Source organism: Mustela lutreola, chromosome 7 (assembly GCF_030435805.1).
Source record: "Mustela lutreola isolate mMusLut2 chromosome 7, mMusLut2.pri, whole genome shotgun sequence".
NCBI lineage: Eukaryota > Metazoa > Chordata > Mammalia > Carnivora > Mustelidae > Mustela > Mustela lutreola.
In genome coordinates this window covers 61,667,661-61,683,603 of record NC_081296.1, presented here as the reverse complement: position 1 = coordinate 61,683,603, position 15,943 = coordinate 61,667,661, and the positions used below count along the sequence as shown (strand labels likewise).

General features: G+C 35.0%; 1 protein-coding gene across 1 annotated transcript in view; it reads left to right on the top strand.

Annotated features, from left to right (window-relative positions):
- AQR (aquarius intron-binding spliceosomal factor) overlaps positions 1-15,943 on the top strand; it is a 94,915-nt gene that overhangs the window by 57,272 nt on the left and 21,700 nt on the right. Inside the window, exons 19-25 of the mRNA XM_059181102.1 lie at positions 515-684; positions 4,138-4,379; positions 5,973-6,119; positions 6,939-7,008; positions 9,367-9,477; positions 12,276-12,385; positions 15,299-15,434. Of these exons, the coding sequence (XP_059037085.1) occupies positions 515-684; positions 4,138-4,379; positions 5,973-6,119; positions 6,939-7,008; positions 9,367-9,477; positions 12,276-12,385; positions 15,299-15,434 (986 nt within the window). The remainder of the gene's footprint in view (positions 1-514; positions 685-4,137; positions 4,380-5,972; positions 6,120-6,938; positions 7,009-9,366; positions 9,478-12,275; positions 12,386-15,298; positions 15,435-15,943) is intronic.

Below are 15,943 nucleotides of genomic sequence, written 5' to 3'. Positions count from 1 at the left end.
TAGAGTTAAAGGACTAAGACAAAAGTAAGGAGATGAGGCAAAGGGACAAGAAAAAGCCTCTGAGCTTTCAGCTATTAGTATATGAGATTTTCTTTCACACTGGTGATACTAGGAATGGAATGTGAAAGGACAAAAAGAGTGATCAGTCGAGTGCTTACTATAAGTAAGGCAGTAATGGAAGCTATGAGTAACTGACAAAAAGTAAAGTTGTTTGACTTTTAGGGCTCTTATTTTGGTTGAGTACATATACAGAAAATTGCAGTCTGTGGCCTTGCATCATAAACATTACATCACAAACATTTTTCTGGGAAAGAAATAGTAAGAATTTAGGAAAAAGAGAATATTTTCAGCCTCTAGGCATTTGAAAAGGATGAGTGGAAAACATTCTAGTCAGGAGAAGGACTGGCGTTCAGTGAACAGTTTACTCCTCATTTCTGGAAAAGGAATAATGCTAACTTACTTTGATACTTGAAAAGTCTGTATTTCACTTACCAAACTTTTTCAAAATGTCTAGGACCTGAGCCAAGACCCAATCTTAGAGGAGAGTCGAGGACATTTAGAGTGTTCTTGGATCCAAACCAGTATCAACAAGATATGACTAATACTATACAAAATGGAGCAGAAGATGTGTATGAAACTTTTAATATCATAATGAGGAGAAAACCAAAAGAAAATAACTTTAAGGTAATTTTTAGGCTATGTAACTAAAAGTACTCTGTCCAGTTTGAGTTAACTTCTAAAACATAAATACATAAATACTAGATAAAAGAATGTTTTGTTAAGGAAATGATCACTGCTTTTATTCTCATTCTAAACAATTCTCTTATATTCTTAACATGAAGACTAAATATAAAAACTTAAGAAAATTTATTTACTAAATCTATTTTGTCTTTTGATAAGTTTAGAAACTCAGCAATATAAATTAATCCACGTCAGCCTCCTGCCTTGCATTTTGTGTATTAGATGCTCAGAATAGCCAGTATAAGGCAAAGAAAACTGCTTGTTTATTTGTTTAGTGGGAGTTCTTTTTTAAATCAAAAGTAAATGTACTTCCAAATCACTTTATGAACACAGACGTGAGAGCCTGTGGTTTTGAATCACTTTATTATATAATACGTTTTACTCCTTAGCAGAAAAAGGGAGGTTTAGGGGCTAGAGAATTTTACTTTTATAACTTAATGGAGATAAGGAGTTTTGATAAAATATGTTTTTTAATTATTTGAAACTACTACATTATAAAATGTAAACATTGAATTGTTTTAGCATTTGGTAACACTACCTTCTGTATAAGTACCTTTCTTTTTTCTCTTCCCCCAAAACATAGTGCTTCTTATGCATTGTCAGTTTATTGCCTTTTTCCCCCCTGTTCTTGTTCTTGAAGATGACTTCAGATACAAAGGAATTTATTCCCCATTTTGCCCTGTTATTGAAGACAGGACAGCAGAAGTACTCTTATTTCTTTTTGTCTCACAGTCCACATCCAGTCCATCAGTCAGTCTGGTTAGCTCACTACCCCCACTGACAGCACGTCCAGGCCACCCTCATCTCACATCCCTGCTTCCATTCTCCACGGCTCCTCTCTTTCTGCTATTCTCCACATAACTACTGAATATAAATTATGCCTTGGTACCCTGTTCAACACTCTAATGGTTTCCTATCATAGTAGAAAATTATTACCATAATCCAAGAGGCTCCTTCATTATCTGTCCTCTGGCCACCTCTTCAACCTCATTTTCTAACACCTTTCCCTGATACGTTCGATGGCAGATGTGCTGACCTTTGTGCTGTTCTTTAAGAATCCAAGCCTTGGTCCATGGTGTTCCCTCTACCAACACAGTCTTCCTCCCAGGTATTTACCTGGATCGCTCCCTCCCTGCACGTAGGCAATTCTGCTTAGATGTTAACTCCTAAAAGAAGCTTTTTTTTCTCGAAATCTTAACCAAAGTAGTATTTCCTCTTCTTTTCATTCTTAATCTAATTGTCTTTATTTCTCCTTACAGTCTTTATTTTACTTGATGACTTGATTTGTTTTTTATCTGATTTCACCATTAGAATGCAGGTCTGTGAGGGCAGGGTCTCATTCGTTTGCCTCTGTTTTGCTTCTCAGTAATGACTGAATTTCAGTCACACTTTACTAAAAATGAAAAAAAGTTTCTTCCTTATGTTCATTTGTTTGACAATTTTATTTAATGCCTACTGTGTGTCTGGCATTGTACTAAGTTGTATGGAGCCAATAAAGTTGAGTAAGACACAGCTTATGTTTTTAGGGAGTTTAGACTACCAAAAAAGGAAGTTAAAAATATAAACAAGTAACTACCATGAAATGTTAAAAAGTGCCAGAAGTCATAAGAAGGATGGAGATAAAAGTGTCACAGAAGGAGTGCCTGGCTGGCTCAGTCAGAAGAGCATGTGAGTCTTGATCCTCAGGGTCATGAGTTCAAGCCCCACACTAGGTATAGAGATTACTAAAAAAAAAATAAACTTTTAAAAACAACAACAACAAAGTGTCAGGGGAGGTCAAAGAGGCATTCAGATTCCAGTCCAAGAAACTGGGGCAGTGATTAACTCTCCTGTGTTTGGGAAAGGACAGATGCTCTTTTGGTGTCTTTGGTGTTTTGTTATCTACCTGGGCAGCATTCCTTACTTCCTTCTCTCTTTCTCAATTGGTATAGCCTGTTCTGAACTGGATGTTTTATTTCTTGCCTAAATAGTTGCACTAAATCACTTCTTCTGCCCTAGCCCTGTTCTCCTGGTCAGTCACCTGTTTTTCATATGCCTCCACTGATCATTTCAGTCAGCTTCTCAAAACATTTCTGTGACTTTCCATTAATGATGAAATAATCCAAGGTTCCTTCACAGGAACCTTGTTTGAGCAAAATTGAAATGCCACTTTCCTCCATGAAACCTTTCCTAAGGTCAAAAGTCTTCCCTGCATGTGTCTGTCTTGGAACTGTTTTCCCATTGTATTTTATAATATTCTGTATTATTGACCACACTCTGCCACTTTGTGTCATTGCTTAAGGACATATTTCCTCTCCCTACTAAAATTTTGATTTTCTTAGAGAGTAGAGCTCTTCTCTTATCTATCATTATGAGAACATACTCATTGATGTGTCCATCCAGTGATTTACCCATCTCATAGTAAAACTTCCTAGATCCCTGCTCTCATGGAAATGATATTCTAGTGGGGATTAGACAAATGATAAGCAGGTAACTTAGTACATGAATAAGAGAATTTCAGGTAGTGATTAGTGCAAAAAAAACAAAAACAAAAACAAAAAAAAAAACAAGGTGATGTGACAGGAGTGTGAATAACACACACTGTCCTGTTACTTTGTTGTCCTGTTTAATATATAGCATTTGTGACATAAAAATGGCTGGTTTTGTTATTTTAGTCTTTGTAGTTAATAGCCTAGCCTTCTTATTTCCATATAGGAGATAGAGCACTTTGTCTAGAAGTAATTATTAGAAAGTCTGAAAGTTTGCCTTGACTTTTGGTAATTTTGATAATGTATAGGTTAACAATTACAATGACTTTTTATTGTAGAATGTTTCATTCTGAAATTTATTTGACATTTCACTTTTTTTGTCTACTTTATTTTTTATTTCTAACTTTATTTCTTCTAACAGTGTTAATTTTAATATTTTTAAGTTATGAGATGTTTCACAACTGAGGCATATATTAATATGTTTCTGGTTGTGTGTCATCTTAGCATGGAGGAACTATGCAATAAAAGAGTTCTCCTCTTTTATTGTCTGCCCAGGAATTTCTAAGAAATTCTACTCTTTAAGCGTTTGTTCTATAATATTTTCTTATTGTTATGTAGTCCTGATCAGGTTTTCTTTTTGCCCAACGGGAGTCAAGTGATGAACTTATTTATGACATTCTGTCTAAATGAACTCCTAACGGATAAACTGTCCTTGCTAAGTTTGGTCTTTTGTTTAACTCAGTGTATGGTATCAACTGAAAATATAGCTGTTGATTCAGTCTAGCCAAGCACCTGTCAGCAGAAAATAGCTTCTTGCCCTGAAACACTCGGGAATTCTGGATTAGTGCAGCCAGCTCTGCATTCCACTGAAGTGCAAATGTTTGAGATGGCTTCTTGACACAACCCTTTTCTGTCCTCTCCCTGACAGGCTGTGCTGGAGACCATTCGGAACCTGATGAATACTGATTGTGTGGTACCTGACTGGCTGCATGACATCATTTTGGGTTATGGGGATCCAAGTAGTGCACATTATTCAAAAATGCCCAATCAGATTGCCACTCTTGATTTCAATGATACGTTTCTCTCCATCGAACATTTAAAAACCAGCTTTCCTGGTCATAATGTTAAAGTAACTGTGGATGACCCAGCTCTACAGATACCCCCTTTCAGGTAAAGTCAGAAGTGGATACACTCCTTTCAAACTTTCTATAGCCAGTGTGAGATAGGCCATGGGACTCTAAGCTAAAGTTTTGAATATCTTGATTGTGTTTGGGCAGTCTTTACCTTCACCATATAATGATTGGGATAAATTTACTTTTTAAGACCATAAGAAAAGTAGCCTCACGTCTGATAAGGGATCAGTAAATGCTTGTTGTCTGAAGAGCATTATATAAACATATTTATAGCATTTGACTAAAGAAATGTGTCTGCCTATTATGTATAATCTGGTATATTTCCTAATTAATAGACATAGTCGTGGGATGTTGAACTTTCTTTTGTTTTGATTTCAGAAAAATTCTATTTTTCTCATAAGTTTGCTTGCTTTCACAAAACTTAAATATTCTCAATATAGTTATATTTCATGTTAAAGAAGCTTTGGTTTTAATTTTGAGTAGAAGTGGAACAAAGCACCTGAAGCAGCAACTCATCACTCTTCCCTGAATACTATTACATGGAAGAGGTGTACATAGAGAATTCTTTTTTTTTCTTTTTTTTTTTTTTAATTTTAAATGTATTCATTGAACCCCCCCAGGTAGTGGGGGGCATTACTTCCTGAGGTGTCCCTGACACCAGGTTAAGAACTTCTGCCTTAAGGTGCCTGAGTAACTCAGTCAGCTAAGCAACTGCCTTCGGTTCAGCTCATGATCTCCAGGTCCCAGGATCAGCCTGTGTTGGGCTCCCTGCTCAGTGGGAAGTCTGCTTCCTGCTCTCCCTCTGCCCTTCCTCCTGTCTCCTGCTTGTGCTCTCTCAAATAAATAAAATCTTTAAAAAAAAAAACAAAAACAAAAAAAAACTTCTGCCTTAAAGACTTGACATTCTAAGGGTTGGTCATAACGGGGATTCAGCCTGTCTCTCCAGCCTCATTTTCTCTACTGTATCCATTCTAGCAGAACTGGCCACTTGTACTTGAACCTGTAATCTTACGTATTCCCGGAATATCTTCCCTTCCATGTTTGTATGTCTAAGTTCTTGGAAACTCATCTTTTTTTTCTTTTTCTTTTTTTTTCTTTTTTTTTTTTTTAGATTTTATGTATTTATTTGACAGACAGAGATCACAAGTAGGCAGAGAGGCAGGCAGAGAGAGAGGAAGGGAAGCAGGCTCCCTGCTGAGCAGAGAGCCCAATGCAGGGCTCAATCCCAGGACCCTGGGATCATGACCTGAACCCAGGGCAGAGGCTTTAACCCACTGAGCCACCCAGGTGCCCTGGAAACTCATCTTTGATGCCATCTCTCCCAAGAAGCCTTTTCTGATTTAAGGAGGGACAATGGGAAAAGCACTTTACAGTGCATGGATATAAGCGTAAAAATTCTCCTTTCTGATTCTCCCTTCATCAGTTGACTTTTTCTAATCTGAACACCATTAACACATATTTTAATGCTTTTAAGTCTGCTCTTTTCGGAATATATGTACAGATAGTGAGTTCCTTTAAGCCATAAGTGTTTCTTTCTGATCTGATTATATTCCATACAATGTCATGCACAAAGTAGGTGGTTGGTAAATGTTGTTAATAGTAAAAATGAACAAAGATCTTGATTTTGTAGGATAACTTTTCCAGTAAGGAGTGGAAAAGGGAAGAAAAGGAAAGATGCAGATGGTGAAGATGAAGATACTGAAGAGGCAAAAACCTTAATTGTTGAACCTCATGTCATTCCTAATAGGGGTCCTTATCCTTACAACCAACCCAAACGGTAATTTTACTGTCTATTAATTGTAATAATGAATAGTAGTTTGTTATTTTGGATTAATAAAAGTTTAAATTTTACTATGCCTTTAGAAACCCCAGGAAACTTCTGTTTCTGGACACTCTTTCCTTGTATTCTGTTAGACAACTGAATAGCTCAGGCATTTTTGGCCATTCTGTAGTTACATTTCCTAAAGGAACACTTTTGGATACTATGAGAAATAAATATTGAAGGGCTATCTTAATTTGAGTGCAGCATTCTTACTTCATGACGATCTTTTACATGTAGCAGCTACCCTCATGCATCAGTGCCGTGGCTAAAAAAACGGCATTATATTTGGTATTAGATTGGGAACTGGAACTTAGACATTCCAAGTGAAATATAGGATGAGCTCAGTGTATTGAAAAATAACTTTTCTTTTAGTCTTTTCTTTCCATAACATTTATTTGGTTTTAGTTGGTCAGTAGAGGATGTAGGTGAAGGAAATCATTCAGAAGAGATTGGTTCAGCCATGTAAGATGTAAAAGTACTGGAGATTTGCTATCCAACATTGTTCTTATAGTTAGCAATACTGTACTTTGCAGTTAAAATTTGTTAAGAGGGTCAGTCTTGTCGTTTTTGGTTTTTTGTTTTACCACATACACTCAAATGCACACCCACACACACCCACCCACCCAAAGGGCTGGGGTTGAGGCAAGAAAAGAGTGGGAGAACAGGGGCATATACAGAGGAGGCATTTAGACATCCGATCATTGTTGTCTAAGGTTTTACCAAATGTTGTTCATCTGTGTTTTTAACCAACTTTTTATTTACTCTTGTTTCCAGTAATACAATTCAGTTTACTCACACACAAATAGAGGCTATCCGTGCTGGGATGCAGCCTGGGCTGACTATGGTAAGAGGGTTATTTTTACACGTTTTTACATGGATTCAGACAGGAGGTAGGACTCGATATTTAGAGTATATTTGAAACACAAAAACTCAACTGAATGTAATCATTTGTAAGTCATTGTGGCCTTGTTTGCATATGGAGATTTTGCTTACTACTTATTTCAGTATTCATAAATAAAGTTTTATTGGAACATAACTATGCCTATTTGGTTATGAATTGCCCCTGCCCAGTTTTATGCTGTAATAGCAGAGTTAAAGTACTTGTAGCAGAAATTATTTGGCCTGCAAAGCCTGAAATGTTTACTTGCTGGCCTTTTACAGATAAAGCCTGCTGACTACTGATTTAAAAGTGTGTTTCATTTCCAAGTATTTAGAAACTTTACTGTTATTCTTCCATTTAGTAATTTCTGGTCTAAGTCCCTTACGGCCAGAAAAAATACTTTGTGTGATTTCAATTTTTAATTTTTTTAAATTGCTCAAGTTTGTTTTGTGATCCAGGATATGCTCTGTCTTGGTGAATATTTCAGTACACGTAAAAAGAGTGTTTATTCTATTGTTTTGGGGTGGAGTATCCTCTGTATGTCAGATTTATTTGGTTCAATATTTCTTTGTCCTTGCTGATATCCCACTGCTATTTCTGTTGATTACTGAAAAGGAGTATTAAAGTCTCCAACTACAGTTATGTATTTATCTGTTTCTCCTTTGATTTCAATCAGTGTTTGCTTCATGTTTTTTAAAGATTTATGGATAGATACACACATTCAGGGTTGTTACGTCTTCTTGGTGAATTAATGCATTTATTATTATGTAATGTCTTTCTTGGTAATTTTTTTTGTTCTGAAACATACTTTAATATTAATATAGCCGCTACAGTTTGCTTTTGAGTAGTGTTTGCATGGTGTATCTTTTCCCATTATTTTATTTTTAACCTACCTATTAATGTTTGAAGTGAACTTCTTGTAAATAGCATATAGTTGGGGTATGTTACCTCCTTCGTTCTGACAAGCTCTGTCTTTTAATTGATGTGTTTAGACCATTTACATTAAATGCAATTAATATGTTTAGATTTATTAATTTTTCAGTCTACTTATAAATTTATTTATTTGAGAGGGAGAGCATGCATGTGCATGCAAACAGGGGGAGTGGGAGAGGGAGAAAGAGTCTCAAGCAGAATCTGTGCTGTGTGCAGAGCCTGACATAGGGCTCCATCTCAGAATCCTGTGATCGTATCCTGAGCCAAAATCAAGAGTTGGACACTCAACACTGAGCCACCCAGACTCCCCAGAAAGTCAAACATTTAAGGAACTCTAGAGAAGAAAAATCTATTATAAATTGGCCATTCATCTTTCCTTCCTGGAGTTTTAAGTTTGCTCTGCTATCACTTCCTTTCTGTCTGAAGAACGCTTACCACTTTTAAGAGTAGGTCTGTTAGCAGTGAATTATCTTTGTTTTTTTTCTTGTGAGAATGTCTCTAAATCATCTTCATTCTGTAAAGACACTTTCACTGGACATAGAATTCTGTGGAGTACTTTCCTTTCAGAACTTCTAAAATGTTACTCCACTTCCTTCTGGCTTCAATGGTTTCTGAATGAAACCCACAGTCATTAGAAACATCCTTTTCCTATATGTAATGTTTCATTTTTTTCTGGTTGCTATTAAGAATTTTTCTTTAGTTTTCACCTATTTAATTAAAATGTGTCTGGGCTTGGATTTCGTTTCTTTTTTTTTTTTTTAAGATTTTATTTATTTATTTGACAGAGATCACAAGTAGGCAGAGAGGCAGGCAGAGAGAGGGAAGCAGGCTCCCAGCTGAGCAGAGAGCATGCCCGTGCGTTCTTGATACCAGGACCCTGAGATAATGACCTGAGCTGAAGGCAGAGGCTTAACCCATTGCCCCTGATGCTACCCAGGTGCCCCTGGGCTTGGATTTCTTTGGGATTATTCTGTTTGGAGTTTGCTGAGCTTCCTGAATCTATTTAAGTCTAATTTAAATTAAATTAAGTCTAATTTAAATCTAATTAAGATTTAAGTCTTCTGCCAGATTTTAGAAGTTTTCAGCCATCATTTCTTCATATATATTTTTCTATACCATAAAATTTTCCTCTTATTCTAAGACTTCAGTAGCATAAATGTTGGACCTTTTAGTATTGTCCCATAGATTCCAAGGTTCTGTTTATTCATTTGTTTTCAGTCTTTTCTCTCTGCTTATTTTTCTGTTGCTCTATCTTCAGCTTCACTCTCTTGTCAATTCTGTCATTGAACTTATCCAGCAATTTTTAAAATTTATCTCTCAGTTTTAGAATGTCCATTTTCTAACAATGTGATAAATTAGGAGTTTGATATGTATTCATCTCCTGTTTAGGTTGTGGGTCCACCAGGTACTGGAAAAACAGATGTTGCAGTCCAGATCATATCCAACATCTACCATAATTTCCCAGAGCAGAGGACGCTGATTGTTACTCATTCTAATCAGGTAAGAGTGTGTATGTGTGTGAATGCGTGCATGTGCACACACATATATAGGGTGGATGGTAGGCAAGATAAAGGAGGGAGATGAATGAAAGCACAATGGAGATTTCTGCTTGTGTGATAACCTGGTCATAGGTACAACAGAATACTGAAAGACTGATGAGTATAGTGTTTGCTGTTAAGTTACTCTTGGATTGTTACTGGTCATAACCAGACTATATTAAGAAAAAAAAAAAACAATCTTTTATTTCTAATGGAGAGGGTCAAAATGTGGGAAAGCTAAGAAGAATTCTTGGATGTATGGTCAGGTATTTAGATTAAATTAAATTGCTCCCCACCATCTTGCATGCTATGCTGAAGCTTTGAGATTGAAAGCATTAACCATTACTGGTAACATTTTTTTTTTTTTAAGATTTTATTTATTTGACAGAGATCACAAGTAGGCAGAGAGGCAGGCAGAGAGAGAGGGGGAAGCAGGCCCCACTGAGCAGAGAGCCCAATGCAGGGCTTGATCCCAGGACCCCGAGACCATGACCTGAGCCAAAGGCAGAGGCTTTAACCCACTGAGCCACCCAGGTGGCCCTGCTGGTAACATTTTTTATCCTTTAGTAGGATGAATATTACCAAAAGACTAAGGCTCAAATGTATTAACATTGGATTAAGTTATATATCCTTATGAGGTCTACATATGAATATGTGTCACATGGAAGGACTACTTTATGCTGTTGATTCAATACGTAAGTCATTTATAAACCACTAAAGCAATAAAGACAAACTTTTCTCAAATAATGTCTGAAAAATAATCTTTATATCTATGTGTGTGCTATGGTAGTTCTTCTAAAGCTGTTACTATCATAGAAATGAGTAGGACAACTAACATTCACTAGCTCTTTTGTAAATGTGACAGGCAGCTCTCAGAACATCATGAAACTTGCAGCATAGTCTAACCTCCAAAGGTACTTACGTTCTCTAAGTGGTGATTTCAGTTGGCCACTTCCTTAAGATTTGATCTGGGTTGGGTTTTTTTTTTTTAATTTGACAGATCTGTGTTTTTAGAATGCAAAATGTCACTTACTCTATTATTTATCAACTTTTAGTATACCGGTTTTTAAGATTAATGCTATCCAGCTCATTCATATCCAGTTCATTCACTTGTTTTTATATCTTCAAAGTTTTTAAGTAATGGTGGTGTGTTATTCTACAATAATAACAATATTGTACTAAACTGTATATAATTATATAATATACGATTGTTCAATAATATTGCATACAGTAATACAATATTATAATAAAATTGTGCAGGGGGAAAAGGTTGACCTAGGCTTTATCTTAATTAAGGAAACAAATTATGTAAAGGCCTTTTTTCTTCTTCTTAGTAAAATTTAATCTGTAGAAATCTTACCTATATCCAGATTCTTAAAATGAATAAAGAGTAATTCATCTGTTACTGTTTTTACATAGTATTTTTAGTTAGTTTTGTCGTAACTTGATAATAACTTTCTGTAGAATCTTCTACTTATGATTGATTTGTGTAGTATAATTACAGAGAAGGTTGTTTTACCAATATAACAGAAGACTTCATTGTTTGCTAATGAATGACCCTTGATAATCATATCATCCTCAGTGACATCTATTAAATTGATGATTTGTGGCTGTAAAGTTGTTTCCTTTGTCAGATCTTCATTTGCATACTTAACTGCAAAAAGTTCTTCAGTATTTAATTCATAATGAAGTCTTGCAGTTTTTTCTGGGAATGCAGTGTCGGAGTATTTTTTGTTCTCTAAATCTCTGTGGTTCCTGACTTTGGATAATGAATAATGCCATGTGGTCTGATCCATTGGATCCCAGGTTTTAAATGGAGAACATCAAGAGTTTCGATACTGGGGAATTTTTTTCTGAAAATTTATATTGATTTCTTCAGTATCTGAGCTCTGACTGCTAGAATTTTGACAGCAAAGAATATCTGTTTTTATATTTTATACCTGGATATTTATAAGACTGGATGTTGACTTCATGGGCAGGTTTAGATTGAGAGTAGTTAAGACAGATGTTTGGCTGACTTTTAAATGGTATCTTTAAAATTAACATTATCTTTCCATACTGTGGAACTTTTGCCTTTCTGCAACACATTGTAACTGCAAATGGTCAGGTCATTAATACTAGGATTTAAGGGAACCCTAAATAAGAGCATTTCATAGGTGGAAAGGAGTGACCTCTAGATGGCTTCCATCAGAATAGTGTGCAATAAATGAGTGCTCTACTCATTGTTGTATAGAAAACTTTAGACCTTTGGCCTAAGATTTGAATGAAGCTCTTTATCTTTCTACTCTGTGGTCCTCTTGATGTATTGCACCCACACACTCACTACCTGAGAGTCCTCCAACCACAAAAATGTTTCAGTTTTCTGCAAACCATGGGTATTCTATTGAGTGAAATCTTGGTGTGGTCATTAATGATTTTAGTAACTCTTAATATTTGGGGAAGACAGAAACTGATCTGAAGTCTTTCTTTTTTTCATAAATTAGAAGCAAAGATTTAATGATTAGATGGTTTTTATGGTTTTCAGTTAATTAGTTGACCAAAATATATGTGGGCAGCAATATCAGGAATCAAGAAAAATACTGTTTCATTTAGATTATAAATGCCCTAACATAAGACTTGTTTCTATGTTTTGAAGTTGATTCTTTTCTGACTGGGCAATGTTCATTCTTTTCTATCCTCCTAAATTTTGGTTTTTCTTACTTTTGAAGCAGCTGCTGGTTCATTAAAATTCACCATCATCCTCTTTGTTTTATTCTCCAGGCCCTGAACCAGTTGTTTGAGAAGATCATGGCTTTAGACATTGATGAGCGCCACCTCCTGCGTCTCGGTCATGGGGAAGAAGAGCTGGAGACAGAGAAGGATTTCAGCAGGTAAGCAAATGAGGATGAGTTTTGAAATGATATACAAAACAATTTTTAACCTTCTCTTTTTCTTTATTAAAGAAACATCAAGAGACAAGAGTCATGAATAATGCAACTTGATTCTGAAAGGTTCTAGCATAACCTGCTTGTAGTTGACCTAAAAGTCTGGCCATGGTCTCCCTCAATCCCAGTTCTTTGTGTTTATGCCATTTTTTACTAAAGAATAGTTACTTCAGTAAAGAGTTATCTTTTTCATCTTTTAAAATTTGCATATTGCCGATTGTTCTCTATTTATTGAGATAATTTTTAATGTTGCCCACTCAGACTGTATGAGTTTACCTGATCCTTTCCATATTTCATCCAGACATTTAATTTGTGTGTATTTTAGGTATCAATTAATAAATTTAATGAAACACAGTTGAAGATTAACGACAGTATAAGCTTTGGGGTTGTAAGTCTTATTACAGATACTTAATTGCCATTTAGCTGGACTTTAACATTACAACATTACATGAAATAAAATGACTAAAATTTTACAAATCCGATTTTTTCTGCTGTTAGTATTTTAGGTGTTCTCTTCAAACTTTCTTTATAATAGTTCACTTGTTTATATTTAAATCCATTTTGAAAGCATGATTTCAGTTAATAATCATAACAAACAGCTGCACATATTTAATACAGCCTTTGGCTATTAAACTTGACCTTTGACGAAATTGATCATAGACATCAAAAGAGCTAAAGGAGTGTTAAATTATTATGTTGCATCTATTTTGAGTTCCTGTATCACAGAGCTCACCAAACATTTGTTAGCTTCTAAAAAATCATAGGGCAAGAGCAACACACATTAAGTTATTTGGGGCTCTAGATTCTTAATTTGGGGTTAGCCAGAGATAGTTCTCTGAATTCTTGCTGTGTATATTTTTTCATATTCAACTTACAAAAGTGAGCTATACTCTAAAATTTAATAATCCAGCATTTAGTGAACATAAAGTTGCTGGTGAAATGCTAAATACTGTAATTATAATTATACTGCAGTAGAATTTATAGTTTTTTTCAAAGATATTATAATAGTACAGAAGTAGAGCTGTAAAAAGAATTCAGGTAATACCAAGATTCTGAAGAAAAAAATACTTTTTGCTTTCTGATATATAAGCTAAGCCCCAGGTCGTATTAGTAGGTATGAGCTTGTTCAGTTGGGTATATTCTTTAATTTCTCTCCTTTTATGGTAATTAAAAAATTACAATTAAAAAAATGAAATTATCATTTCATAATAAAAGTAATATCATTTTCCCTAAAGAAAATTTTTTAAACTTTGTGAGATACTAGAAAGTGAATCCATAATTCTACTACTGCAAGACAACTTTTGTTAGTCTTCTTCTTAATAATCATCTGTAAACATGCTATTATTTATAATTGTATACATCGCTTCTTTAAATTAAGAATTTTTTTAGTATAACTAGATTTATGGAATAATGGAATTAATAGTACACAGAGTTCCATTGCATATTGCTTTTAAAATTTAACACTTATCACAAGAATTTTGGTATTTTATTACGGTCTCCTTATAAGCATCTTCAGTTTTTTTCTCATTACCAAAATGTTGATTATAGAAAAATCATTCAACTCTAGATAAGCAAACAGAAAGAGGTTACCTGGTATAACATTTATATCCTTCTAAGTTGGAAAATTCTTTAAACATAGACTCTCTCTTATATCCCTTTATTCTCAGTCATTCTTGCTGGCTCAGAGGTGAATATCTGATCTGTAGAGCATTCAAGAAGATGATTTCTCTCTGTCAAGTCTTTGAACATGATAGCAGCAGTGTTTGTGTTTACACTATTTTAATTTTTGTTTAATGTTAAAAGGTTGTTATAGAAGGTACTTTTTTATTATGGAAAGAGTTCTGGTTCACTGTTTTTCTCTTAATTACATGCCTCTGAGTCAGGTACTCTTCAAATTTCAGTTTTATTACTTATTCAGCAAGTATTTATGAATCTACTAGGTTCAGGTGCCAGGCTACGTGCTGAGACAACAAAGAATGATCAGATACATTTTAAAATTACATTGTGAAGCCTTTAGAACTAATCTACTTATATTGTAATGTAAAACAGGGTTATTCAAAGCAGCCAGTCTGTAAACTATGTATTCTTGGTCTGTGATAAGATGAACTAGCACCAGAATGCACAGTACTGTTTCCCTCTTTGTGAAGGTCTTGTTATTTAAACAAAACAAACAAACAGAAATTATTTAAATGCTGCATTTAGTGATACAGTTGATTTTCCTTCCTCACAGATCATTAAGATGTTTGCAGATCAACACTGATCCAAGAACTACCATTTACATTAAATATAAACAGTGTTTTCTACTTTATTTTCCTATTTGCCCATTTATAGTTTCTATTATGGTTGTTTGTTGTTTTTTTTTTTTTTTTAAGATTTTATTTATTTATTTGACACAGAGAGAGAGATCATAATAGGCAGAGCAGCAGGCAGAGACAGAGGAAAAGCAGGCTCCCTGCTGAGCAGAGAGCCTGATGCGGGGCTCAATCCCAGGACCCTGAGATCATGACCTGAGCAGAAGGCAGAGGCTTTAACCCACTGAGCCACCAAGGTGCCCCTATTGTGGTTTTTTAAAAAATATATTTATTTGAGAGAGAGAGAGAGAGAGATGGGGCATGGGAGTGGCTGGAGGCAGAGGGAGAGAGGATGTCAAGGAGACTCTGCACTGAGCATGGAGCCCAACAAGGGGCTCAGTCCCACAATCCCAAGATCATGACCTGAGCTGAAACCAAGAGTTGGATGCTTAACTGACTGTGCCACCTAAGGCACCCCATTATGATTTCCTCAAATGTTTTGCTGACAGTATCCTTATAAGTTTCATCATTACATAACTTTGCTTTTTTGCTTAATTGAAATGTCTAGATATGGAAGAGTTAATTATGTCCTGGCTCGAAGAATAGAACTTTTAGAAGAAGTTAAACGATTACAAAAGAGTCTAGGGGTTCCTGGAGATGCTTCATATACTTGTGAAACTGCAGGCTATTTCTTCTTATATCAGGTAAGAGATTTCAGAGTTTTTAAATCATATGGTCTTCAGTTGGACACTGAGATGGGTTCTTGAAATTCTCTTGAAAGCCTGTTTTTTTTTTTTGTTGAGTAGTTTAAAATGTATGCTGTTGCCAGAGCTATATCTGTGATTATTAAATGTTTGTATTTCCTATTATCTTTTATTTTCTTAGCTAAATAGCTTCTCTTGATGACTCATTCACTGAAAGGCCAGTGTTGCTACTTTTTAAATTCTTTTCCTTTTTCTTTCTTGCTACTGACAAATTTTCTAGTCTTGCTCTTTATTTTCATTACTATAGAAATATAACTAATTTTACTAGCTACCCAGTGGTAACAAAGTACCATTCTGTAACATACTTCTATTCATATTAATCAACTAACAAAGAGAAACATAACTCTCCTTTCAAATTTCTAAAAATAAGTTACATTTTAGAACTGATTTCAGAGTAGTTAAAAATTCTTTTGACTTCAATTTAAAGGTGTGCTTTTGCTTTGGTTAGG